Source organism: Mercenaria mercenaria, chromosome 17 (assembly GCF_021730395.1).
Source record: "Mercenaria mercenaria strain notata chromosome 17, MADL_Memer_1, whole genome shotgun sequence".
Taxonomy (NCBI): Eukaryota; Metazoa; Mollusca; class Bivalvia; order Venerida; family Veneridae; genus Mercenaria; species Mercenaria mercenaria.
In genome coordinates, this window is record NC_069377.1 from 6,063,207 (window position 1) to 6,090,016 (window position 26,810).

At 32.8% G+C, this 26,810-nt stretch overlaps 3 protein-coding genes across 3 annotated transcripts; all 3 read right to left on the minus strand.

Annotated features, from left to right (window-relative positions):
* Positions 1 to 5,739: 5,739 nt before the first annotated feature.
* LOC123537382 (complement C1q-like protein 4) lies at positions 5,740 to 8,366 on the minus strand. Its single transcript, XM_045321079.2, has 2 exons — positions 8,006 to 8,366; positions 5,740 to 7,209 (listed from the first exon to the last, which is right to left on the minus strand). The coding sequence occupies exons 1-2, from the start codon at positions 8,202 to 8,204 to the stop codon at positions 6,791 to 6,793; spliced, it is 618 nt and encodes a 205-aa protein (XP_045177014.2). The 5' UTR covers positions 8,205 to 8,366; the 3' UTR covers positions 5,740 to 6,790.
* A 2,699-nt stretch (positions 8,367 to 11,065) lies between these two features.
* Positions 11,066 to 16,553, minus strand: LOC123537083 (complement C1q-like protein 4). Its single transcript, XM_045320640.2, has 2 exons — positions 16,105 to 16,553; positions 11,066 to 15,295 (listed from the first exon to the last, which is right to left on the minus strand). The coding sequence occupies exons 1-2, from the start codon at positions 16,301 to 16,303 to the stop codon at positions 14,877 to 14,879; spliced, it is 618 nt and encodes a 205-aa protein (XP_045176575.2). The 5' UTR covers positions 16,304 to 16,553; the 3' UTR covers positions 11,066 to 14,876.
* A 6,718-nt stretch (positions 16,554 to 23,271) lies between these two features.
* Positions 23,272 to 26,101, minus strand: LOC123537361 (complement C1q-like protein 4). Its single transcript, XM_053528876.1, has 2 exons — positions 25,713 to 26,101; positions 23,272 to 24,701 (listed from the first exon to the last, which is right to left on the minus strand). Exons 1-2 carry the CDS (start codon positions 25,909 to 25,911, stop codon positions 24,283 to 24,285), a joined length of 618 nt encoding a protein of 205 aa, XP_053384851.1. The 5' UTR covers positions 25,912 to 26,101; the 3' UTR covers positions 23,272 to 24,282.
* Between the last annotated feature and the right edge of the window lie 709 nt (positions 26,102 to 26,810).

Genomic DNA, 26,810 nt, shown 5'->3' on the forward strand with positions numbered 1-26,810 from the left:
GAATATACTGATATACATTCACACGTGACGAATTAACTAGTAATGATAGACATTCTCACTTGATCTATATACTGATATACATTCCCATGTAATGAATAAACTGACATACATTTCCACATGACGAATATACTGATATACATTCACACGTGACGAATTAACTGGTAATGATAGACTTTCTCACTTGATGAATATACTGATATACATTCCCACGCAATGAATAAATTGATATACATTTCTATATGATGAATATACTGACATAAATTTCTACATGTTGAATATACTGGTATACATTTACACGTAATGAATAAATTGATACTGAATATACATTAGACTAACATACTTTCCAGCATGATGAATGTACTGATATACATTTCCATTTTAACGAGCGAGATTTCTTTTATCTCTTGAGTTTAGTTTTCACTCACACTCTACAGAACAAATACAAGTATCCATGCCTTTATTTTGTACTATTACATTTGTTGTTGTCGTTATTATTATTTAACTTAAGAGAGAGGGAGAGGGAGAGTCTGCTTTTCCTGCTTGACTGCAGTCTTATTTGGTATCTACCTTTCTGGAGGTATCCTTTATCCTTACTAACTTTATTTACGTGTTGAATAAAGAACAGTACACGTGTGTATGTGTATTAACTTCCGAAGTAGCCCACCGTTACGGTCAGCATGTTTAAATATCAATAACAAGGGCGAACAAATCAAAACATTATCGAAAGCATGTATTCAATGTTTTAAACGTGTTCAGTTTTTGTTTTTCGTTATTGAAACAAGACATTGAATATGCTTTTGCATATCATTTACAAATTCGGTAAACAGGAACACAGTCTCAAGATTAATAATTCCGCGTACGAGTTATTATGAATACGAACCGGTTTCAAAGAGTTGACCTGCTTCCAAAATTTATATAAAATCTAAGAAATGTTAAATGCGCCGCACCATGAGAAAACCAACATAGTGCGTTTGCGATCAGCATGGATCAAGACCAGCCTGCGCATCCGCAGTCTGGTCAAGATCCATGCTGTTCGCTTTCAAAAGCGGATGCACAGGCTGGTCTGGATCCATGCTGGTCGCAAATGCACTATGTTGGTTTCTCATGGTGCCGCTCAAATGAACAAACTGACAAAAATGTTGATAGGATTCCTAGAAAAACAATCGCATAAGTTTCATGAGATTCAATACATTCACGGTTATCGGCGAATTGTTTCCCAACACTCAATGCAAACTAGTCGAAACAGAGTAAACAACGACACAAGAATAAATATTCGGCCCTAACACAGCATTTGAAAAATAATTCATGCTTTAACAGCATGTGAATTGCCTTGTTAATACATGATTTTTCTGGCTGATCCAGTAAAGAAATGTGGTTTTAATACAAGAATATTATCAAATCTACCATAAGGAAAGTTAAGGTATGACCCATATAAAAGTGAGCCTCCTTTTGAAGAGTATTCAATGCCTAAATTAAACCTTTTTTGAGGGGCATAGGTTTAAGCCCCACTGGGACCCAGTTGTTTTCCCTTTTCTTGCTTTTTTCTAGTAAGTTTTTACTTTTTTCAAGACTTATTGTTGATTTATTATAAAAAAGTGAAAATGTTTTATTTCAAAAGTAATTTCTTGCTGTTCAAAGTGAATTTTCCTCTGAAACAGACTAAGACATCTTTAAATGTACTCAGTTACATGCGGTAAAAGGTCTATATTTTGCCTTTACTCTTTAAACTGCATATTGTTGAAGAAATTTAGATAGGTTTAACTTCTGCCCCAAGGTTATTTTTGAATGAATTGAGCAAAATCAAAACAGTCCCACAGGACTTGACCTTAATTTTTCACATTAAATCCTTTTACTTGAGGCACCCTATAAAAATATGATATTCACTGTTTTATTTTGTGTTTTATGATTGTTTACCAATAGTTTGACGTTTCTTTTATTAGAATTAATTGTATAATGAATTCTCTTCAAAAGTTTTGACAGTGACCATCACTCTGAAATTTGTATCTAGGTAAGCTTGATGAAATATTATGAAATGTACAAAATTTATAAAAATAATGTCACGTTATAGGTTTTTTAAATTTTGCATACAAGACTCTCACTGGATACAGTATATTGCTGTAACATTGTTTTAAACATTTGAAATATTCACTTTTAGGCGGGTCATACCTTAAGTCAGAACGTATTATCTATCTCAGCGGTTTATGTACCTATCAAATGATTTATTGAACGTTTACCGTCTGGAATCATTACCTTAGAACATTTCAGCTGTCAACATTTCTTGAAAACAAATTGAAGCATTTCATTTTGTAGTTGTTTTCTGTTTGTTAGATTTTCGCCATTACTTATGTTTAAGTCTTCAAACTTATTTATGTTTCTTTGCAATAAACACGCACAAGTATTTACTCAAAGAACGCGGTTAACTTTTTCCCAACAATCATTCATTGCCATTGCGCTTTTCAGTATGGCGATAGATGATGCTTCCCTTCTAAATTGTATGTTATGGGTTAAACGAGTGACTTAAGACTAGTGTCCCTTGTCTTGTTAGTCTCCTCTTTAAAAGAAAAATATAACTGACCGTTTCATATTAAATATATTTGTAATTAAACAGAAGTGTTAATTGCTGAATATACTGCTTTATAGATTTAGTTATTGTCACCAGTATGTTTAACCTTGTCATTGCTTGCAATTAGTATACACACATTGAAAATTTAATTTATTGGGTTTATTAAGGAATGTAACATTCCCTTTTGAATATTCATCTTTGTTCCACTTACACTTCCAGCCCCAACCCCCCTTTCTACCCTACCTCTTCTAACCCCACGCCCCCACCCCCACCACCACACACCTTTCTGTATTTTGCATAAAATTAAAATGTACGTGTTGGATTTTTGATGCAGCCAGTCTATAATATTTTTTCGTTACTTCTTTTTGTTGTAGGCCTAATTTGCAAATGCGTGGCTCTATAGCTGTGTTTGGGGTGCTCGGTCCTTCCTGGAAACCAACCCTTACCTTTTGTCTTTTAATGTCACAGTAACAAAGTTTAAGTCAAATGATGACTTTACAGCTTTCTATGGTGGAGAACAAGGACCCCCTTTTAAATGTAACGAACAGGAACCCTAGGTACCATCAGCCTTCCTGGAAGTAGCTAGATTTCTTCCTCATGTGAATGAACCTGCCAGCTTAGTTAAGTAGGAACAGCGCAGATCTACGGATCTAAGTTTGATCCCCCGGCGAGGTGTATGTTCTCCGTGACGATTTGATAACATACACTGTGTCTGAAATCATTCGTTGTCCACCTCTGATTGTGTGGGGAAGTTGGCAGTTACTTGCGGACAACAGGTTTGTACTGGTACAGAATCCAGGATCCCGCCTTTAAATAACTCAAATACTGTTAAAATCAAACAAATCCTCATGTTAATGAACTCACAGAGGTCAGCGGTAGGTGATTCTTAACCACTGGTACTTTTAGAGTTTGGACTGTCCTTAAACGGAGCTTGTAATTTTATTTTCATGAAAACACAACTGGTCGTGTGAATTTATTTTCTCATTAAAATGTAAAGAAATTAGCTAGTTACCGATATAAGTTAAGATGGGTTTTTCATTCGTTATAATCATAAGTGATCGACGTGCCAACTTTATTTTTCTTGTATACAGTGATGCAAGACCTGACTGTAATAAACTGTGCTATTAGTGTGGTAAAAAACATGTTGTCAGAAGTGTGATAAATGCCATTATTATATCACCACGCACGTGTCTATTATAATGGCGGGTATATTGTTGTTATTATCTAATGTCTTGTACAGGCAATTCTTTGAAAGTTACCATACCTAATTTTTTTGGTTGATTGATAATTGATATCTTTCCAATATAGTTTCTATTTCTGGTGGACCTACTTGGCGGTGTGTGGCGCTGGTTGTGTTTGCTGTACTCTTAGGCTCCAGGAAATCTACTCTTACTTTTTAATTTTTGAGAAGTATTTGTATATTTCTTAGTGCAAAGTAAGCACTTATCACTATTTATTCTAAATGTTTCGTGCCCTCTAAATATTCACTACATGCTTTTAGAAAATAATCTTTACGATCGGATCTCTAAATTACCAGCAATGTAACACTAAATACAAGTTTTCATTCTGTAAAGCGTGGCTCTGTAGAAAATTATTTTATCGCAATGTTCAGATTTCTAGGCTATGTTTATCTTCTTAATTGCGATATGTTAGCTTTAACATGTCTTAATGTTTTTCCATAATCAGTACAGATTATTTTACATTATTGATCTCCGGTCTAAATTTACACATCCTTTTGATTTTCACATTGTCCAATGTTGTCAGAAAAATTAAACAGTTTGATCAAATTTCCTGCTAGACGGGGTCCTGCTACTTAGCCACTGAGCGCTGATTGTAATGTTACCATTCCGGTTATGTCACTGTAACCCTAAAATGTCAGTTGTATTGTCTTTGATTCCTATTTGGTCTTGTATAAATGTTTTAGCTGCATTTGGAAACATGATAAATACCAAAAATAAAAACGTAGCACAAATGACAACCATTACAACCGTAACTTTAAAGGCAATGTAATTTTGATTTCTAACTTGAAAAAACTGTTCTAGTTTTAAAGAACCCGCAAGTGATATAGAGATAGTACCTAAATTTTTTGATTATGAAAAACAATTAAAAATAATGCTGATTGCTGATATGTATCATTTAAGACTGAATATAATATTTAGGTCTTGATTTTTATCATTTTGAAGCATATTATTTAAGATTTTCTGAAACTTCTTATATAATTTCCATGTAGCTGCTTTTGCAGATAGTCCTACCTATCAAGTCATTGATAAATATTTAATCCCCAATTATACCTGGGTTATTGCGGGAAGAACTTATCTCAATGCAAAAATGTTGTCAAATACATAATTATTGTGTGACGTCAGAAAATGTTTTAATTCTTATAAAATAAATTCAGATCCACTATAATTTAAGCTAAAATTTAGATATAATGTTATTTGTACCATATCACACATCATATATAAAAGCAAAACAAAAACTCTTTAGTATTTACAATGAAAATTGACATTACAATGAAATGACTTATCACTTATTTTTTAACCATACATTTACGTCATTATTCCTTTTAAATTGTATCATGCAGGTGTACAGGTAAATACAGGATAGGATTAATATTTGTGTCATTGATTGATCTCTAGTACTATGTGTAAATAATAACGCACGTGTGCGTCATTGTCAAGCATATATTCTTTACTGAGTCTATCTTTCTAGTTTAGTAATCAGCTCCAATCTTAAATTTAGTTTATTCGTAGATCGAAAAAGAAGAAGTTTAATGCTCATAAACGCATTTAAATTTATTAGTATTATATGTGCGCAGATGTTAAATAAAGTATTTATTTCGTTGGGTTTTAATACGACTAACTACATCGATAATTATCACAGATTACGTTGACATTTCCTTTAGAATGTTATGCAATTTACTCTACTTAAGGTAGTTTTGCACGTTTGACAAACCGGAAGTAATGGCGAAACGTCATTTATCTGGAAACCGTAGAAAAAGGCCCGGAGTCGGCGTACGAAAAGGAAAATTATTTTATGAATTAATGGCAACAGGTGAGTTAATTCATTTCAACGGCAACGTTACTATTATTCCAGAGCTATAATAGGGTATTAAAATTTCTGACCCATAAATTAGTTCCAAAACTCAACTTCAAAAGCAAATATCTCAAAAACAAGCAGACGAACCTATATTTTATTTCACCGTATTTGTCACATGTTTATTTACAACCATGTAAAGTTTCATTAACATTTACATTGTTGAAAAAAAGTTCCTGAAAATGTTATTAAGAGTGTGATTTCCGATAGACTCCCATTATGAAAACTTATGTGATGTCTTTTTTTCAAATTAGTGTAGCAAAAAAATCGGGCAAAACACCGTATCTTTTTTTCTAAGTATATTCTGAGGTTATGAAAATCAGACTTTAAATAAATTCTACATTGCAGATTATTCTACCGAATGTACAGAACCGCCTTAAATGTGTTTCAATGTTGTGTCTTGGTGTGGAATGCGTTTCTACAATTCAATTCAGCGCATCTTTGCGAACATAAACAAACACGTCATACCCACAAGTGACAAAAAACAGCTGCAGATCTATGTTAAAATGGTAATAATCATTTTCCACTTCCACTGACGGAAAAATAAATTGCCGGAAAAGGATTCCAGGAAGTTTTAATCATGATACTGTAGATTTAAAACTGTAAAGCGTGTGCACTTATGTATTTGCAACTGAAATTACAAAACTAAGCACTGCCAAGTTTTTTTTCGCCAATTTCTGTTTCTGCTGATCCAAATGTAATTTATGACAGAATGTAATTTGCAATAAAATCTAAGGGAACAACTGTTGAAAACAAATTGATATACTTACTTTCATGATTCATGCACACAAAATGAGAATATAAATAATAAAATAAACTTCTGAAACGAACAACATTTAACCATCAATTTAGCTGTCCAAATACATGGTTTATTCTACTGTCTCGTACTGTTGTTCTGTACTTAGTATATTGAATACTAAGATTGTTCTTAAAAGTTTTCCTCTTGTAACAGTTCTGTGAAAAACGCAATGTTTGTAAAGGTGTTTCACTATTTGAAAGTACAGCCCCTTTATGCGATCCTTTTCCAAAATTGAGACAATATATCAGTAAGTTGTCAATCGATTCATAGAATAATATACTAATGAATTTTCATGCACAACGACTCTTTCTTGTACAGTATTGTGGAGCTAGTTCTTATCGCATGTACAAAATCCAGCCAGAGAAGGACGTTCTGTGTGAACCAGCCAAGTTGCCATTGTGCCAGGTGCCACTGCGTATCCAAACCTGATCCCCAAACCTCAGCTCCGCGACAACGATATTTGATGCTACGGAGTAATCATCATGGTTTCCAGCATCAGAGAAAGTCTGGCCCCGCTTTTCGCCATTAATCACTAGTTCCGAATCCATCCATGTGCGGTCTTTGTTGGTTGTTACCCAGTAAAAGACATAGACGCCAGGAATTTTACAAACAAATATTCCAGTCTTGCCGTTATAAGCACCACCGACATTGGTTTGGACTTCATTGAAGATGATAATGCGATGGTTTGGAACAGACGTCATGTCGCCTGTAAGGGAGGCAGAGAACGCAACCTGATTATCAGACACGACATCACCTGAAATAATGTTGTAATAATTCATCCACTTTATAAAAGTCAACTTAGTAAGTATATAAAATAAAGAGCGTCACAGTTAAATAGTTTACTTTATACATATCTTTTAATTCGACTGTATGTAAGCTTTCAGCTTATTTGAAACCCTCACGGGTCGGCTTTCTGGAAAACCAAGTTCATTTAAACAGGCCAGGTTGTTACCACAGGGTGGCGCGATCCAACGACCCCTGGTTGAGCGGCTGACACCTTACCACTGGACAATCGCTCACTGATTGTATAAATTTCAGGCCTTAACGTTAGCAAAATTTGGAGAACGTCTTACTGTCATATATCGTTTTGAATTAGCTTAGATTTGGGTCAGTTAGTAGCTGAAATATCTAACGTCTGAGTAAGATATAATTAGTAACGATGTTACTTCCGTTTGTTTGCAATTATCATTAGATTTATAATGCACTCATCACATTTTTATAAAACGTTTCATTTCATAAAGTTTTCTTTATTTCATATATTACAGTTCATTTGCATTTTAGCACACCAGTCACACAATATCCTATTCCATCATGTTTAGATGTATCTTAATTATTGGTTAATGGCGACTTAAAACCAAACAAAGACATAAAAACAAATTTGATATCATGTATCAATATTTTTCAAAAATTATTTTCATTTAACGTTTCATATAATACATTTCTTGTATATTTGAAACTTTATTTCTGAAATACCTAAAAAATATAGTCAGCAAAAAAGCTAAAAAAAAAAAAAGGGAAAATGTTTTATAGAAACATAAAATGATACTTACCAGTACATTTATGCTGGAGGCTTTCTATTGTCTGTTGTTGCTCCTTCAGTTTATTTTCCAGCTCCGCTAGTTTTTGAACAACTTTAAATTCATAGTCAAATCTTGAGACGCACTGGGGTTCTTTTTCAATAGATCCAAAAATGCTCGTAGTAATACAGAAATACGTTAGAATGAAAGTTAATCCCGAAAAGTGAAACATTGTTTCTCGCTAATGTTTTTGTTAGTCGGTATGTTGGTTTATTACTTTACAAAAGCAATCAGTCATAATATACAATATTGAAGATCGTTTATATATGAAATGTTTATTACGTTATCGTTTTAATGATGTAAACATTAATGAAGATATATCAACTTTTTGTGAAAATATGAGCCGTGCCATGGGAAAACCAACATAGTGGGTATGCGGCCAGCAAGGATCCAGACCAGCCTGCGCATCCGCGCAGTCTGGTCAGGATCCATGCTGTTCGCTAACAGTTTCTCCAATTCCAATAGGCTTTAAAAGCGAACAGCATGGAGCCTGACCAGACTGCGCGGATGCGCAGGCTGGTCTGGATCCATGCTGGTCGCACACCCACTATGTTGGTTTTCCCATGGCACGGCTCATATATTCCAAAATATCACGATTGTAAACTAAATAGCCATATATTCTTTTCATTCGTGATAAGTTTATTAGCCGAGAAACATTTTTTGCTATCAGCAAGTTTTCGGAGAAATGTGTTTATCAGATAAATCTTAATGTCATGAAACTTGAAACTTGTTTATTTACTTAAACGCCTACTTCTACATATAAAAACATATTCAGCGGCGTCATGGATAGTTCACGATGCTGTTGTGTTCCTGAACGCTGTTGCAACAACCACTGATACACAAATACATATCAAACTACGCAAATAATTCGGACATATAGAGAGAAAACAAAATTTATCATAATGAAATCAAGATAACTCGTATTTTCAATTTCCTTATGCTGTTTTACAGCATGCCAATGTTATGTTCTACAAAATGAGGAATTCGTGCTAAGAAATCTAACAAAAATTATCTTACCTTACCTTTTCATGAGTAAAATGAAGAAAAGAAGTTTGATACTATTAAAAATCCATACAACATGCATGTACTTGCTTTAAACACAAAATCAATAAACTAGTCGTGAACAATTTGCACAAAGTTAATAGATAAAAATTGACGCCTTCAAACGAACAAAATAAAGTCCTCAAAATCTTCAAAACCTCTTGTTTTTCTCTTGGGTAGGGCAGCAGGAGGTCGGGGATTCTATCGTAACTGTTGAAATAACAAGACATTGTTTTAATAAAACCTGGGGAAAAGATAGAAAGTAATATGTAATATATGCACATCATTTTACTTTGTCCCGTCATCTGTCCATTTGTCCATCTGTCTGTCCATCCGATCTGTGCTCTCTCTCTCTCTCTCTCTCTCTTGAGATAAGTGGGCGGGCTTATTGTCATTGTCTTCCTAGTAACACAGTCTGTTTTATGTCTTAGAAGAAATTACGACTAATTTTAATGTAAAAGCATCAACTTTAAATATTTGCCTATTCACTGCCTACCTGAAAGAAACGATAATTAAATTGATGTGGTCATTGCAATTGGGATAAGGAATTTATTCTGAGATTCAGTAATGCAAGTAGAGTTGGCTGGTGTTGTATAGCAACATTCTAATGAACATATGTATTTTTGATACAGTATGCCTACTTGAAATAAAAATTGTTTTGAGAAAAAAATTAAGGTTCATTAAACTTTAATTATTATATAGACCAACATTTTCATTTAACTAGATCAAGAGAGTGTCTACAACTGTTGCTTTTTATACACATTTTCAACATCCCTAAACGTACCTGTGCATGTCTAATCTTTGAGTAATACAAGGCTAACCGGGATACTGCTTAGTCAAATTGGCGATAAAACGTTATATAAACAGAAAACAGATACGTTTGTTTCTTCTAATATGCTTGTTTCTGTAAAAACTCGCTTATGCTAAAATGACGTCACGTTAACGGGCAATGGCGTCAATGCTTTTGTTGTGACCAAGAAAAAGCGCTACTATATGTTATCTTCTGCTTTAGATAAAGGATATATAAGAATCGAATTAATAAAAGCAAAATCGTGTTTTATTTAAAAAAAATATACTCAAAATCGGTAATACGTCGCCAGAATAAATTACTCGGGCTACGCCCTCGTGAAATTATTCCGCGGACGTATAACCTCTTTTTCGTGTATTAATTTCATTAAAAAAAACGATTTTTCTTAATTAAAAACTGAAATTTAATATGCGAGTATTTTCTTCTTCCGAAGCAAAAAGAGAAAACAACAACACACACACACATGCTCGCACGCAGGCGCACGCAGGCGCACGCACACGCACACATTTAGTATTTAGCGAGAAAACTTTTTGCTAGTTTATAAAATATGTTGTTTTTAATCCATACAGTTACTTTATTGTCATTAATGTAGATGTTTAAATTTGCTTCATCTGTAAGTATAATTTATTTCTGAGATTATATAAAGTATGTGTAGTCGTCGTGTAAGGGAGAGTATCGCTTAAAAACTATGTTAACTATATGGACGTAGGATAAATTCCCGTACGGGTATTCATCCAAGTATTGTGTTAGTTGTTAAATACCCAAAGAAGTTTGGATGTTTAGATATTGTTTTAATATTAATACCAACAATACCAATTTGCAAATATATCATACATTTATATCATATTGATCATTACAACTATCTTGCTATTTAATTTATGTTGCGTACATTTTCAATATTTACTTAAACACTGCCGGACATTTTCATTAGCCGCTGTTTCAATTATTTAATGTACGACTCTCATGTCAGTAGATGCACTTTACGTTTAAAATACATATTCCCTTGTAAGGCTACAAGAAGAATCTATATTTTTTTCTGCTTTACACCACGAATGGCGGAGGAATGTGCGTCTCTTATACTATACTCACCTAAAAGATGTTTTCACGGAAACAAAAATAGTATAAACCTTCATAAAAGGAGCAGTTACTTAATACAGGTGTGGACAAACGAGAATATTTTAACAGAACGTGATCTAGAAATACATATTCAATAAAATACAATCGCGCTCTGGAATTTTGACTCAATTCTAACGGTTTTGTGTCCTCTAAATATTCACTACATGCTTTTAGAAAATATCATATACAAAAGTTAAGCTAAATTACCAGAATAGATCAAATGTAAGGGTAGATTTCTCGGAAGGACAGAGCACCACAAACACAGCCTCAGAACCACGCGTTTGCAAAGTAGGCCCACAACAAAATGGAAAAGTATTATAGACGGGTTGTCACAGAAAAAAGAAGTTTATATTCTGTAATGCGTGGCTGTATAGAAAATTATTTAATATTATAGCTAATAGCAATGTTCAGATTTCTAGACTATGTTTATCTTCTTAATTGCGATTTGTTTGCTTTAACATGTCTTAACGTATTTCCATAATCAGTCCAGATTATTTTACATAATTGATCTCCGGTCTAAATTTACCCATCTATTTAATTTTCACAATATCCAATATTGCCAGTAAAATTAAACAGTTTGATAAAATTTCCTGTTAGAAGGGTCTTGGCCATTGAGTGCTGATTGTAATGTTACAATTTCTATTATGTGACGTTGACCCTAAAATGTCAGTTGTATTGTCTTTAATTCCTATTTGATCTTGTATAAGATTCAAATATTTTATTTTTATATGTGTTGTTGATGTTAATAAGGTATTTATATCGTTAGGTATTAATACGACTACATCTAAATGCCACAGATCAAGGATGTACGAGCGTTTTTTTTTTCAGGATATTCGCCATTTTGAAAAATGTTTCTTCGAATATTGCTTTCTAACAAAAGTTTTGCCAAAAATTAACGCTAAATAATCAAAATATGACTAATAATGTACCATTTAACCAAATAGATTCTACTTGTTGTGAAAAAAAATTTCACCCTTATTTTTGGCTGGCATTTGCCTACAATTGACGTAAAATGTAAAATTTACAATGGGATAAGGGTAGGTAATTTCAAATATCTATGAAAGTAGATCATTTTTGGTTTTGATATTTTCCTGACTGATACATATAACGATAAGCAATAACTGAAATAAAAGTTTTCAAGATAGCACTTTATTATATCTAGAAAATATAGATTAAAACAAAAAGAACAAAACTATCAAAATTCACCAGTTTTTAACAGATTTTTCTTAATAAATCTCTTAGATGCACGTTGATACCAACCTTTTTTCTTTCCGTTTTGAAGCATTTTTGTGTGTGATTAAAGCGGCAAAATATTTTGAAAATCTTACCGTCAGAATTTATTTTGTAGATCTAAATACATTTTTCCTTTGAAAATAAAGTGGGTTGGGTAATTATGTCAACATGTAAAAATTAGGGATGGGAACGAATACTGAAATCAATATTTGAATATTCGGTTTGCCATATTCGAATATATTCGAATATTCGGTTTGTTTTAATGGAAGCTTTAAATTCTTATTAAGTGATTGGCATATACACAACGTATTCATTTGTTTAAAGCGTGGATCATCGTATGTAATAAGGCCAAAAAATGTTTGTTTCGGGTAACCCGATCCTACCAAGCAAAACCCACCGATCCTAGCGTTTTATTTCACGATTCTTTCAGTATAATCATGAACAGATTTAACTAATTCAGTGTTTTAGCTTCAAAATGATACAAAAAATCAAAACGATTATAATTTATACCGTCGCAAAATATCTAAAAATAGCAGATCGTCCCATTTAAACACGTGACGCGCTGTTATATTACCGCCGCCATTTTGAAAATTTTCAATCGGCGTGTGAAAATCGTCGTGTAGAAACCAAGTAAGGCAGACTTAAACCTCCTTCAACATGAACTTTTGCATCAATCATATGTTATTTCTTGATTTTATTATAAAGTACTTCAAGATTTAATTCAAATACGACCGATGGCGGATAAAAACCGATTCTGCGGATGGTCTGAAGCGTCGTACAAAAAATATTGTGGAAAGATCGACAACATCTACAAGTTTGGTATTGTTTTCGAAAAAAAAAATTCTACAACTTGTTACATAAAACAGGCGCCAATAAAAATGATCAAAAAAAGAGATTTGTAAGTGACATTTATGCTTATATAATACTGACATCACCTTTTATTCATATTAACCTGTAAGACATGCAATCCCTATAACATTAAATAGGATATTATATGTTTTATTAAGTACCACCATTTTTTCAATTTTACAAAATTTCAGAAATGCTTAAACAATGGGTGAAGAAAATGCCCTATAAAAATTAAACGAGTTCGGTGACCTGTGTTTTTTCTTCTCTTGTTTGTCTTAGAAACTAATGTTCTTCAAGCTCACAGAGTATGAAAAAATTCTTAACGTTAGAAAAAATTCGCTCCTACATCCTTATGTTGACATTTGCTTTAGAATATTATGCACTTTATTCTGCATTAAGGTAGTACTGCACGTTTGACAAACCGGAAGTAATGGCGTAACGTCATTTATCTCGAAAGCGAAAAAACCGCCTGGAGTCGGCGTACGAAAAGGAAAATTATTTTATGAATTGATAGCAACAGGTGAGTAAATTTATTTCAACGGCAACGTTACTATCTTTCCAAAGTTAAAATAGGATATAAAATAATCTGTACCATTAATTAATACCAAAACTCAACTTCAAAAGCATGGATCTCTTCAATCGTGAGTAAATATCGCAAAAACAAGAAGACGGACCTATTCATTTTATTTCACCATATTATTTGCCATTTGCTTATATACAATCATGAGAAAGTTTCATTAAAATCTACGTTTTTGAACAAAAGTTCCTGAAAATGTTATCAAGATTGTGATTTTCCGATAGACTCCAATAATGAAAATTTATGTGAAGTCATTTTTTCAAAGTAGTGAAGGACAAAATCGAGCATAAGACATTATCTTTTTTTATTTGCCGAATTTTCTAAGTATATTCTGAAGTTATGAAAAATCAGGCTTAGAAACAAATTCTACATTGTATTTTTTTACCGAATGTGCAGAACTGCCTTACCGGTATGTCAATGTTGTGTCTTGTGAGTTTCTAAAAATAAGTTATGTGCATCTCTGCGAACACAAACCAATACACCACACCCACAAGTGACAAAACAGCTGCAGTTCTAAATTAGAATGCTAATAAGAATTTTTCCAATTCCGCTGACGGAAACATACATTGCCGGAAAAGGACTCCAGGAAGGCTTCATCATGGCTTGTACTAATCCACCATATGCATTTTATGACAGAATCTCATTTGCAATGAAATGTAAAAATATTGTAAAGAAATAAATCTACTGACTTTTCATTAATGCACAAAACGAAAATATAAATCATAAGATAAACTTCTCACAGTTGTTGGTAAAGGAACAACATTTAACCACTAATTTACCTGTCCAAATACATGTTTTATCATAATGTCCCATCCTGTTCCGTACTATTGAGTACTTAGATTATTCTCAATTTTCCCCCCTTTAAAAAGAAATGACATTTAAGAAAAAACAGATAAACATTTTCAAAACTTGCTGTTAACGATAATTAATCTAGATACGTGAGCTTTCAGCATTGGGACATTATTACAAGTGCATCAAAACATATTATGTAAGAGTTCTTTGAAAACGCTGTGCTTGTAATGGTGTTTCAGTATGTTAAAGTGTACCCCCTTAATTCGATCCTTTTCCAAATTTAAGAATATATAGACCAGTCAATTGTCAATTGTTTCATAGAATGGTTTACTTGTTTTATGTTCTGATGAATCTTTATGCATAAAGACTCTTTCGTTCTATCATTTGGTGATGTTCAAAATTCTTGTACCGTGATATGGAGCTAACACTTAACGCATGTACAAAATCCAGCCAGAGAAGGACGTTCTGCGTTCACCAGCCAAGTTGCCATTGTGCCAGGTGCCACTGCGTATCCAAACCTGATCCCCAAACCTCAGCTCCGTGGTAACGACATTTGATGCCACAGAGTAATCATCATGATCTCCAGAATCTGAGAAAGCGTGGCTACGCTCATTACCATTAACTACTAGCTCCGAATCCATGTAATTTCTATTTTTATTGGTTGTTACCCAGTAAAAGACATAAACTCCAGGAATTCTACAAACAAATATTCCAGTTTTGCCGTTATAAGCATCACCGACATTGGTTTGGACTTCATTGAAGATGATAATGCGATGGCTTGGAACAGAAGTCATGTCGCCCGTAAGGTATGCAGAGAAAGCAACCTGTTTCTCAGACAAAACATCACCTGAAATTAATTTGTAAAAATTCATCAATTCTAAAAAAAAATCATGTCAGTTAGTATATATACAATGTCACAGTTAAATAGTTTACAGTACATATCATTTAGCTCGACTGTGATGTAAGCTTTCAGCTTATTTGAACAGCTCGCGAGTCCAATTTCTGGAAAAGCTATTACTAGTGTCATTTAAGAAGGAACGGTCGTTACCACAGGGTGGCGCGATTCCACGACCCCTGGTTGAGCTGCTGACACCAGAAGCACTGGACCATTCTCATCGACTGTATAAATTTCGGGCTTTAACTTTTTTGGAGAACGTCTTATTGTCATATATCGTTTTGAATTAGTTTAGCTTTTGGTAAGTTAGTATCTGTAATAACTAACGTCTGAGTAAGACATAATTATCGCAAATTGAAAATATATTTCGCTCGTCACATTGTTGCCTAATTGTTCTAAAAATTTTCATTTCATAATCGTTTCTTCCTTTGATATATTGTAGTTCTTTTACATTTTTGCACACCAGTCACACCACATTCTTCACTTCTATAGTGATTTTATCATCCTTAGATGTGTTTTAATTATTGGTTAATAGTGACTTAAAACCAAACAAATACATAAAAACGAATTTGATATTATGTATTAATATTTTATAAGAAATTATTTTCATTTTGACATTTCATATTAAATCAATTCTCCTATTTCTGAAATAACTCATGAAAAATATCTGATAACCAAACATTCCTTTTTACGAACAATAAAGTTGTAGAAAAAATCAAAGAAAGGGGAAATGTCTTACAAAAACATAAAACGATACTTACCAGTACACTTGTGTTGGAGGTTTTCTATCGTCTGTTGTTGCTCTTTCAGTTTATTTTCCAGGTCCGCTAGTTTTTGAACAACTTTAAATTCATAGTCAAATCTTGAGAGGCACTGGGGTTCGTCTTCAAGAGATCCAAAAACGCTCGAAGTAATGAAGAAATACGTTAGAATGAAAGTTAATCCCGAAAAGTGAAACATTGTTTCTCGCTAATGTTATTGTAAATCAGTATATTGGTTTATTATTTTACAAAAACAATCAGCAGAATGTCTTGAACGAAATCATAACATATAATATTGAAGTTCGTTTATATATGAAATGTTATTTACGTTATCGTTTAAATGATGTAAACATTGATAAAGATATATCATTTTTTTGTGAAAATATATTCTAAAATATCACGATTGTACACTAAATATCCCGTTTCATCCGTGATAAGTTTATTAGCCGAGAAACTTTATTTGCTATCACCAAGTTTTCGGAGAAATACGTTTATCAGATAAATCTCAATGTCATGAAACTTGAAACTTGTTTATTTACTTAAACGCCTACTTCTACATATAAAAACATTTTCAGTGGCGTCATGGATAGTTCACGATGATGTTTTTTTTTTCTTGAACGCTGTTGCAAGCACTGATACACGAATACATATCAAAATACGCAAATAATTCAGACATTTGGAGAGGAAACAAAATTTATCATAATGAAATCAAGATAACTCGTATTTTCAATTCCCTGATGCTGTTTTACAGCATGACAATATTTTGTTCTACAAAATGAGAAAAATCGTGCTAAGAAATCTTGATAGAAATGACCTAAATCAACCTTTTGATAAGTAAAATGAAGAAAAGAAATTTCATACTATTCAAAATTCATGCAACATGCATGTACTTGCTTTAAACACAAAATCAGTTACAATAATATGGTCGTGAACAATTTGCATCAAGTCAATAGATAAAAGTTGACGCCTTCAAACGAACAAAATAAAGTCCTCAAAATCTTCAAAACCACTTGTTTGTCTCTTGGGTAGGGCAGCGGGAGGTCGGGGATTCTATCATAATTGTTAAAATAATAAGACATTGTTTTCTTAAAACGTGGGAAAAATATAAAAAGTAATATATAATATAAGCACATCATTTTATTCTGTCCCTTCTTCTGTCCATTCGTCCGTTTGTCTGTCCATCCGTCATTCATAAAATGCCTTTTGTGAACTTTCAAAGTAGTAGAAATATTTTATGAAACGTGACTTTTCGATTTTATTTGAAAAAAAATGCAGGTTCTTTAATGAGCAGTCAATATAAAAATCCTATGGCAAGAACTATGACAGATGCCCTTTCGGCGGCGGACTTTTTGTTTCTTGCTTAGCAGCAGTTTTGTTTCTTTATATTTCATAAGGAATAAACAAGTATCATACATAAAAACGGATACAAAATAATTTTATGTAAACTTCTAAAATAAACTATGCGTGCAAATTATATATAACATAGTATCTGCGTGATGATTTCATTAAACAGATTTTGAAATTCTACAAATACAGTTTCATATACTATTGTCATTGCAAACCAGTTGTATCATACTTCTCTAATTAAATTCTGATAAAACTTATACAAATAAGATGAAAGTAGAGAGTTTTGTTTCTTTAGTCAAATATTCACTATGTACCACAAGCCCCCTCACAGATGTATCAATGTAATGTTTCTTACATATCGTAGGATAGAAGCCGTAGAAGCAAACAAAAGAGAGCAAGGTATTTTAAACAGTTTTGCCTGAATGTTTAATACTTACATCTTCAATTTAAAGTTCAGCTTTCCTCCGTACAATGCATTATAACACATAATGTCAGAGTAACAATTAAACAAATGAAATCATTCTTATCACTTTAGTCCTTATCATATTAAGTGAGCATGTGAATACCGGAGTCAATTTATACTGAAGAAAATGGAATTCAAAATCATGAGCGTATTATGTGTAAATAGTCGTTCATTTATTTTAAACTAAAGCAATGTCACATTAAACTAATTTCATTCCTGATAGGATATATTTTTTGCTGATATGTCTTGCTAAATAACAGAACTGCCCGACTTAACGTCTGTACAACATCCAGCCGGAGAAGGACGTTCTGCGTTCCCCAGCCAAGTTGCCATTGTGCCAGGTGCCACTGCGTATCCAAACCTGATCCCCAAAATTCAGCTCCATGACAACAACATTTGATGCTACAGAATAATCGTTTTGATCTCCAGAATCCGAAAAAGCATGGCTACGCTCATCATCATTAACTACTAGATCTGAATTCATGTAAGTACGGTCTTTATTTGTTGTTACTCAGTAAAAGACATAGACAAATATTCCAGTTTGGCCGTTATATGCATCACCGATGTTGATCTGGACTTCATTGAAGATTTTGATGCGATAATTAGGAACAGATGTCATATCACCTGTAAGGTATGTGGAGAAGGCAACCTCATTCACAGTATCGGCATCACATGAAATAAAGGTTACATTAGTCAGTATAAGACAGTTAACATTCCTGATTAAATTTTGGGCCACCCCTTAAGCAGATACATGTAATGGTGCCACATCCCAGTTTTTTTCAGAGAACAAGTCACAGTTTTTACCACCGAACCAAACAAAACCAGGTATTGTCTAGCTTTTTTAATTTACATTTAATCAGTTGTACATACGCTTTTATTGCAAAAGGTATTTACAATCCTCTAGACCAAGTTTTACCTAATTCTGTTCTGAATTCACAACACCGTGATCCGTAGATCTGCGCTCTCCCTATTGAGATAAGTGGGCGGGCTTATTGACATTGTCTTCCTAGTAACACAGTCTGTTTTATATCTTAGAATAAATTACGACTAATTTTAATGTAACAGCATCAACCTTTAATATTTGCCTATTCACTGCTTACCTGAAAGAAACGATAATTAAATTGATGTGGTCATTGCACCTGGGATAAGGAATTTATTCTGAGATTTAGTAATGCAAGTAGAGTTGGCTGGTGTTGTATAGCAACATTCTAATGAACATATGTATTTTTGATATGTTATGCCTACTTGAAATAAAAATTGTTTTGAGAACAGCTTTTTTGAAGGTCGCTCATTAATTTTTTTGTAACTTTAATAATTATATAGACCAATATTTTCATTTAACTAGATCAAGAGAGTGTCTAAAACTTTTGCTTTTTATACACATTTTCAACATCCCTAAACGTACCTGTGTATGTCTAATCTTTGAGTAATACAAGGCTAACCGGGATACTGATTGGTCAAATTGGCGATAAAACATTATATAAACAGAAAACAGATACGTTTGTTTATTTTAATATGCTTGTTTCTGTAAAAACTCGTTTACGCTAAAAAGACCTCACGTTAACGTGCAAGGACGTCAATGTTTTTGTTGTGACCAAGAAAAAGCGCTACTATATTTTATCTTCTGCTTTAGATAAAGGGCATATAAGAATCGAAATATTTTGAAGCAAAATCGTGTTTTATTTAAAAAATATACTCAAAATCGGTTATACGTCACCAGAATAACTTACTCGGGCTACGCCCTCGTGACATTATTCCGCGGACGTATAACCTCTTTTTCGTGTATTAGTTACATGAAAAAACGATTTTTCTATACATTTTTTCTGAATTAAAAAACTGAAATTTAATACGCGAGTATTTTCTTCTTCCGAAACAAAATGGCAAAACAACAACAACAACACACACACATACACAGATACGCGCACACACACGCACGCACGCGCACACACACACAAACACACACATATTTACCGAAAAACATTTTGTTAGTTTATAAAATATGTTGTTTTTAATCCATACAGTTACTTTATTGTCATTAATGTAGATGCTTAAAGCGGCATTCCTCTAGATCGTTCGACAACAACAAAAAATATTTTTTTTTGAGATATCTTGAAAAAAATGCTATATTTCTTAAGAAGGCTTTAAAACTTAATTACTGACAAACTTCATGTTACGCAAACACATGAGAATTTGCTGTTTTTACTATATTTTACGATGAAAATCGGAAAGCGTTTGTCACGCTTTTACTCCAGGTAAACTGTCTCGATTATAAATATCTATATTTTGAAATCATTATTCACTACTTCAGCTATTGCTTACGACGACGGGAAAATGTCTTTATTGCCGCGGTGGTCCGGGATTCGATTCCCGACGCGGTCATCTTTTTTTCTTGACTTGGAATTTTTAAAATAATTTAGAAACAAAAATTCATTTTCTGATGTTCATAACATGACCAAAACTTCAATTTAAAAGAAAAATTATTTTTTAGCCAAATCTGGAGACATGCTGCTTTAAATTTGCTTCTTCTGTAAGTATTATTTACTTCTGAGATTATATAAACTATGTGTAGTCGTCGTACAAGGGAGAGTATCGCTTAAAAACTTTTAACTATATTGACGTGGGATAAATTCCCGTATATGTATTCAACTAGATATTGTGGTAGTTGTTAAAATACCCAAAGAAGTATTGTTTTTATATTAATACCAACAATACCAAATTGCAAATATATTATATATTATATCATACTGATCATTACAATCAACTATCTTGCTATTGAATTAATGTTGCTTACATTTTCAATATTTATTTAAACATTTCCGGACATTTAAATTAGTCGCTGTTGCAATTATTACGAATCTCTTGTCAGTAGATGCCCTTTATGTTTAAAATACACATTCCCTTGTGAGGCTACAAGAAGAATTTATACTTTTTACTGCTTTACACCAAAAATGACGGAGGAATATGCGTCTCTTGTACTATACTCACCTAAAAGTTGTTTCCACGGAAACAAAAATAGTATAAACTTTCATAAAAGGAGACGTTACTTAAAACAGGTGTGGACAAACGGGAATATTTTAACAGAACGTAAGAATTTTCATATACTTTGTTGTTTCTTAGAACAAATATGTATATGTATAAGTATATAAAATATGTATTGAGATCGCAACAAATTGCACCGACCGTCTTCTTTTTATAAGATATTTTTGCTTTCTTTCGATTATAAAGTGTTAATGAAATGATGTGTTTATCATATTGTCATCAGTAGTTGTAAATATTTTGATAGATGCTGTAATCACAGTTTCTCGAAATTAGGACATCAAGCATTGCCTGTGCTTAACATCGTCCATGATATTAAGGTTTCTTTTGATAGCACTTACGTCTGCTGTAATTATGAGTTTTACATAACATAGGCACAGCTATAACATAATAATTATTTATAGCTCAGTATAAATAATGGACCTATGAATGACGTTTCTGTAATATCCAAATTGCAATTTTAAGCCTCTTTGTCTCTTTTCATCTCCAGATCTTTTTCTAAAAACCAGCCCAAAACTAGAGTCTAGGGAATATTTAAACAGTTTAATGTAAAATAAAATGACGCAAAATTGCGGTTATATGAACTGGACAGCAAGGGGAGGGGCGAAACTAAAGTTTGACCTAACGAGGATCAAGCGAGAAAAGTGTTGAAATAGAAAAAGTAGAAACCTCACAGGTCGCTCAATATTTACAACTACTGATGACAATAAGTTAAATTTAGTTAAAATTCAAGAACGTAAGATGTTCTTGTTAAGTATATGTACTGACTTTTATTATAACACGACCAGGCGAAGGGTTTGACCAATTATTAAACAACCCGTGATCTTCTATTTCATCATTCTTGCTGCCAAAGTGACGAGAAAATAAATGTTATGAGCAACCGCTGTTAACAAAATGAAACACTTTGGTCGAAAAAAGAGGTACAAGCAGATTCATGCGCTCTGTGGAGAAATTTAAGCAAAACTTTTCCTATGTTATATCCCACCAGAGAAAATAGGATTTTCTTCTTTGAACGTGAATTAAAAATACATATTCAATAAAATACAATCATGTTCTGGTATTTTGACTCAATTCAAACAGTTTTATGCCCTATAGATATATACTACATGCTTTTAGAAAATATCATAAGTTAAGCTAAATTACCAGAATAGATAAAAGGTAAGGGTAGATTTCTCGGAAGCACAGAGTACCACAAACACAGCCTCAGAGCTACGCATTTGTAAAGAAGGCCCACAACAAAACAGAAAAATATTATAGATGGGTTGTCACACAAAATAGAAGTTTTTATTCTGTAATGCGTGGCTGTATAGAAAATTATTTTATAGCAATGTTCAGATTTCTAGACTATGTTTATCTTCTTAATTGCGATATGTTTGCTTTAACATGTCTTAACATATTTCCATAATTAGTCCAGATTATTTTACGTAATTGATCTCCGGTCTAAATTTACACATCTATTTAATTTTCACAATATCCAATATTGTCAGTAAAATTAAACAGTTTGATCAAATTTCCTGCTAGAGGGGTCTTGGCCATTGAGTGCTGATTGTAATGTTACAATTCCTCACAATTATGTCACGTTAACCCTAAAATGTATGTTGTATTGTCTTTGATTCCTATTTGATCGTGTATAAATGTATTAGCTGCATATGGAAACAGGATAAATACCAAAATAATAATAATAAAATAAAAAGAAACGTAGCACAAATGCAGCCTGAACTTTTAAGACGATGAAATTCTCATTTCTTACTTTAAAAAGCTTTCTAGTTTTAAAGAACCCGCAAATAATAACCCATTTGTGCGTCACTTGTAAGCAGATATTCTTAACTTTGTCTATCTTTCTAGTTTAATAATCAGTTCCGATCTTAAACTTTGTGTCTTCGTAGAACGAAAAAAAGTTTAACTCTCATAAACAGATTCAAATATATTAGTTTTATATGTGTTGCAGATGTGAATCAAGGTATTTATATCGTTAGGTTTTAATACGACTCCATCTTAATGTAACAGATTAAGTTGACATTTACTTTAGAATATTATGCACTTTTTACAGATTTTATTCTGCATTAAGGTAGTTTTGCAGGTTTGACAAACCAGAAGTAATGGCGTAACGTCATTTATCTCGAAAACGTAGAAAAAAGCCTGGAGTCGGCGTATGAGAAGGAAAATTATTTTATGAATTGATAGCAGCAGGTGAGTAAAATTTATTTCAACGGCAACGTTAAAATAGGATATAAAATAATCTGTACCATTAATTAATTCCAAAACTCAACTTCAAAAGCATGGATCTCTTCAATCATGGGTAAATATCTCAAAAACAAGCAAACGGACCTATACATTTTATTTCACCATATTATTTGCCTTTTGTTTATATACAATCATGAGAAAGTTTCATTAAAATCTACATTGTTGAAAAAAAAAGTTCATGAAAATGTTATCAAGATTGTGATTTTCCGATAGACTCCAATAATGAAAACTTATGTGAGGTCATTTTTTTTTCAAATTAGTGTAGCAAAAAGATGAGCATAAGACCGTATCTTTTTTTTGCGTTTCTAAAAAATAAGTTCTGCGCATCTCTGCGAACACAAACAAACACACCCTACACACAAGTGACAAAACAGCTGCAGTTCTAAGTTAGAATGCTAATAATCATTTTTCCACTTCAACTGATGGAAAAATAAATTGCCAGAAAAGGACTCCAGGAAGACTTCATCATTGCTTGTATTTATCCATCATATGCATTTTATGAGAGAATATAATTTGCAATCAAATCTAAATATTGTAAAGAAAAAATATACTGAACTTTTTATCAATGCACAAAATGAGAATATAAACCATAAAATAAACTTCATACAGTTGGTCAGTAAACGAACAACATTTAACCACCAATTTACCTGTCCAAATACATGTTTTATCATACTGTCCCGTACTGTTCCGTACTATTGAATGCTAAGATTATTCTCAAAATGAATTTCCCCCTTTCAAAAGAAATGACATTTGAAAAAATAGATAAACATTTTAAAAAATTGCTGTAAACGATATTTAATCTAGTTATGTGAGCTTTCAGCATTGGGACATTATTACAAATGCTTCAAAACGGATATACGTAACAGTACTTTGAAAACGCTGTGTATGTAAATGTGTTTCAGTATCTGAAAGTGTAGCCCCTTTATTCGGTCCTTTTCCAAAATTAAGAACATATATATCAGTCAATTGTCAATCGTTTCATAGAATGATTTACTTGTTTAATGTCAATGAATTTTTATGCACAAAGATTCCTGTTTCTATGAATTGGTGATGTTTGAAATTCTTGTACCGAATTATAGGGATGATTCTTAACGCATGTACAACATGAAGCCAGAGAAGGACGTTCTGCGTTCACCCCCTATTTTGCCATTGTGCCAGGTGCCACTGCGTATCCAAACTTGATCCCCAAACTTCAGCTCCGTGGTGACGACATTTGATGCCACCGAGTAATCATTATGATTTCCAGAATCTGAGAAAGCCTGACTCCGCTCTTCACCATTAACTACTAGTTCCGAATCCATGTAAGTATGGTCTTTATTGGTTGTTACCCAGTAAAAGACATAGACTCCAGGAATTCTGCAAACAAATATTCCAGTTTTACCGTTATAAGCATCACCGACATTGGTTTGGACTTCATTGAAGATGATAATGCGATGGTTTGGAACAGAAGTCATGTCGCCTGTAAGGTATGCAGAGAAGGCAACCTGGTTCTCAGACACGGCATTACCTGAAATAATGTTGTAATAATTTATCAACTTCATAAGAGTCATCTTTAGTATATACTAGTAAACAATATCACAGTAAAATAGTTTACTTTATACATATCTTTTAGCTCGACTGTGATGTAAGCTTTCAGCTTATTTGAACCGCTCACGAGTCCCCTTTCTGGAAAAACTAGTACTGGTATCATATAAGAAGGCGTGGTCGTTACCACAGGGTAGCGCGATCCCACGACCCCTGGTTGAGCGGCCGGCAACTGAACCACTGGACAATCGCTCACTGACTATATAAATTTCAGGCCTTAACGTTAGCAAATTTTGGAGAACGTCTTATTGTCATATATCGTTTTGAGTTAGCTTAGATTTTGGTCAGGTAGTATCTGAAATATCTGACGTCTGAGTAAGGTATAATTAGTAACAATGTTACTTCCACTTGTTTGCAATTAGCATTGGATTCATAATGCGCTCACATTGTTTTAAAACGTTTCATTTCATCAACTTTTCTTTATTTCGTATATTACAGTTCTTTTACATTTTAGCACACCATATCCTACTCCATCATGTTTAGATGTATTTTAATTATTGGTGTATTGCGACTTAAAGCCCTGCTTTTGCGGATATTGAAATTCTATTGTGTGTATGCAACCCATGATTACAATAGGTAACAGTTAACGGCCACGTGCCACACTTTAGCACGCAAAACCATAATTATGTATTTTATATAGAATTTTATATAAAATAGGCTGTATTTTGACAGGCGTCACTGTTCATAGTCCGGATTTTCATGCTTTTCAGTGACAATTTAAGGTTAAAAGGTAGGGCTGGAGCAGGTCTTTAAAACCAAACAAACACACAAAAACAAATTTGATATCTTGTATCAATATTTTTCAAAAATTATTTTTTATTTTAACGTTCCATATTAATACATTTCTTGTATATTTTTACGAAAAATAAATTGTGTAGAAAAAGAAACGCTAAGAAAGGGAAAATCTTTTACAGAAACATAAAATGGTACTTACCAGTACATTTATGTTGGAGGCTTTCTGTCGTCTGCTGTTGCTCTTTTGGTTTATTTTCCAGGTCCGCTAGTTTTTGAACAACTTTAAATTCATAGTCAAATCTTGAGACGCACTGGGGTTCGTCTTCAAGAGATCCAAAAATGCTCGTAGTAATGCAGAAATACGTTAGAATGAAAGTTAATCCCGAAAAGTGAAACATTGTTTCGCGCTAATATTTCTGTAAATCAGTATGTTGGTTCATTAGTTTACAAAAGCAATCAGTAGAATGTTTTGAACGAAATCATAATATATAATATTGAAGATCGTTTATATATGAAATTTTCATTACGTTATCGTTTTAATGATATAAACATTGATAAAGATTTTTCAACTTTTTGTGAAAATATATTCCAAAATATCACGATTGTAAATTAAATATCCCTTTTTCATTTGTGATAAGTTTATTAGCCGAGAAACTTTATTTGCTATCAACAAGTTTTCGGAGAAATGTGTTTATCAGATAAATCTCAATGTCATGAAACTTGAAACTTGTTCATTTGCTTAAACGCCTACTTCTACATAGAACAACAAAATTTATCATAATGAAATAAAGATAACTCGTATTTTCAATTCCTGATGCTGCTTGACCGCATGACAATATTATGTTGTACAAAATGAGAAAATTCGTGGTAAGAAATCTGATAAAAATGACCTTAATCAACTTTTTGATGAGTAAAATGAAGAAAAGAAATTTGATACTATTCAAAATTCATGCAACATGCATGTACTTGCTTTAAACACAAAATCAGTCACAATAATCTAGTCGTGAACAATTTGCACAAAGTTAATAGATAAAAATTGACGCCTTCAAACGAACAAAATAAAGTCCTCAGAATCTTCAAAACCACTTGTTTGTCTCTTGGGTAGGGCAGCGGGAGGTCGGGGATTCTATCATAATTGTTAAAATAACAAGACATTGTTTTCATAAAACCTGGGAAAAAGATGAAAAGGAATATGTAATATATGCACATCATTTTGCTTTGTCCCTTCATCTGTCCATTCGTCCATCTGTCTGTCCATCCGTCATTCATAAAATGCCTTTTTTTGAACTTTCAAAGT

Bases quoted from the DNA above. Each gene is read 5' to 3' on its own strand.
- LOC123537382 (XM_045321079.2), bottom strand. From the start codon at position 8,204: ATGTTTCACTTTTCGGGATTAACTTTCATTCTAACGTATTTCTGTATT. The intron at 7,210-8,005 runs GTAAGTATCATT...ACATTATTTCAG, and splicing joins CCTCCAGCATAAATGTACTG to GTGATGTCGTGTCTGATAAT.
- LOC123537361 (XM_053528876.1), bottom strand. From the start codon at position 25,911: ATGTTTCACTTTTCGGGATTAACTTTCATTCTAACGTATTTCTGCATT. The intron at 24,702-25,712 runs GTAAGTACCATT...ACATTATTTCAG, and splicing joins CCTCCAACATAAATGTACTG to GTAATGCCGTGTCTGAGAAC.
- LOC123537083 (XM_045320640.2), bottom strand. From the start codon at position 16,303: ATGTTTCACTTTTCGGGATTAACTTTCATTCTAACGTATTTCTTCATT. The intron at 15,296-16,104 runs GTAAGTATCGTT...AATTAATTTCAG, and splicing joins CCTCCAACACAAGTGTACTG to GTGATGTTTTGTCTGAGAAA.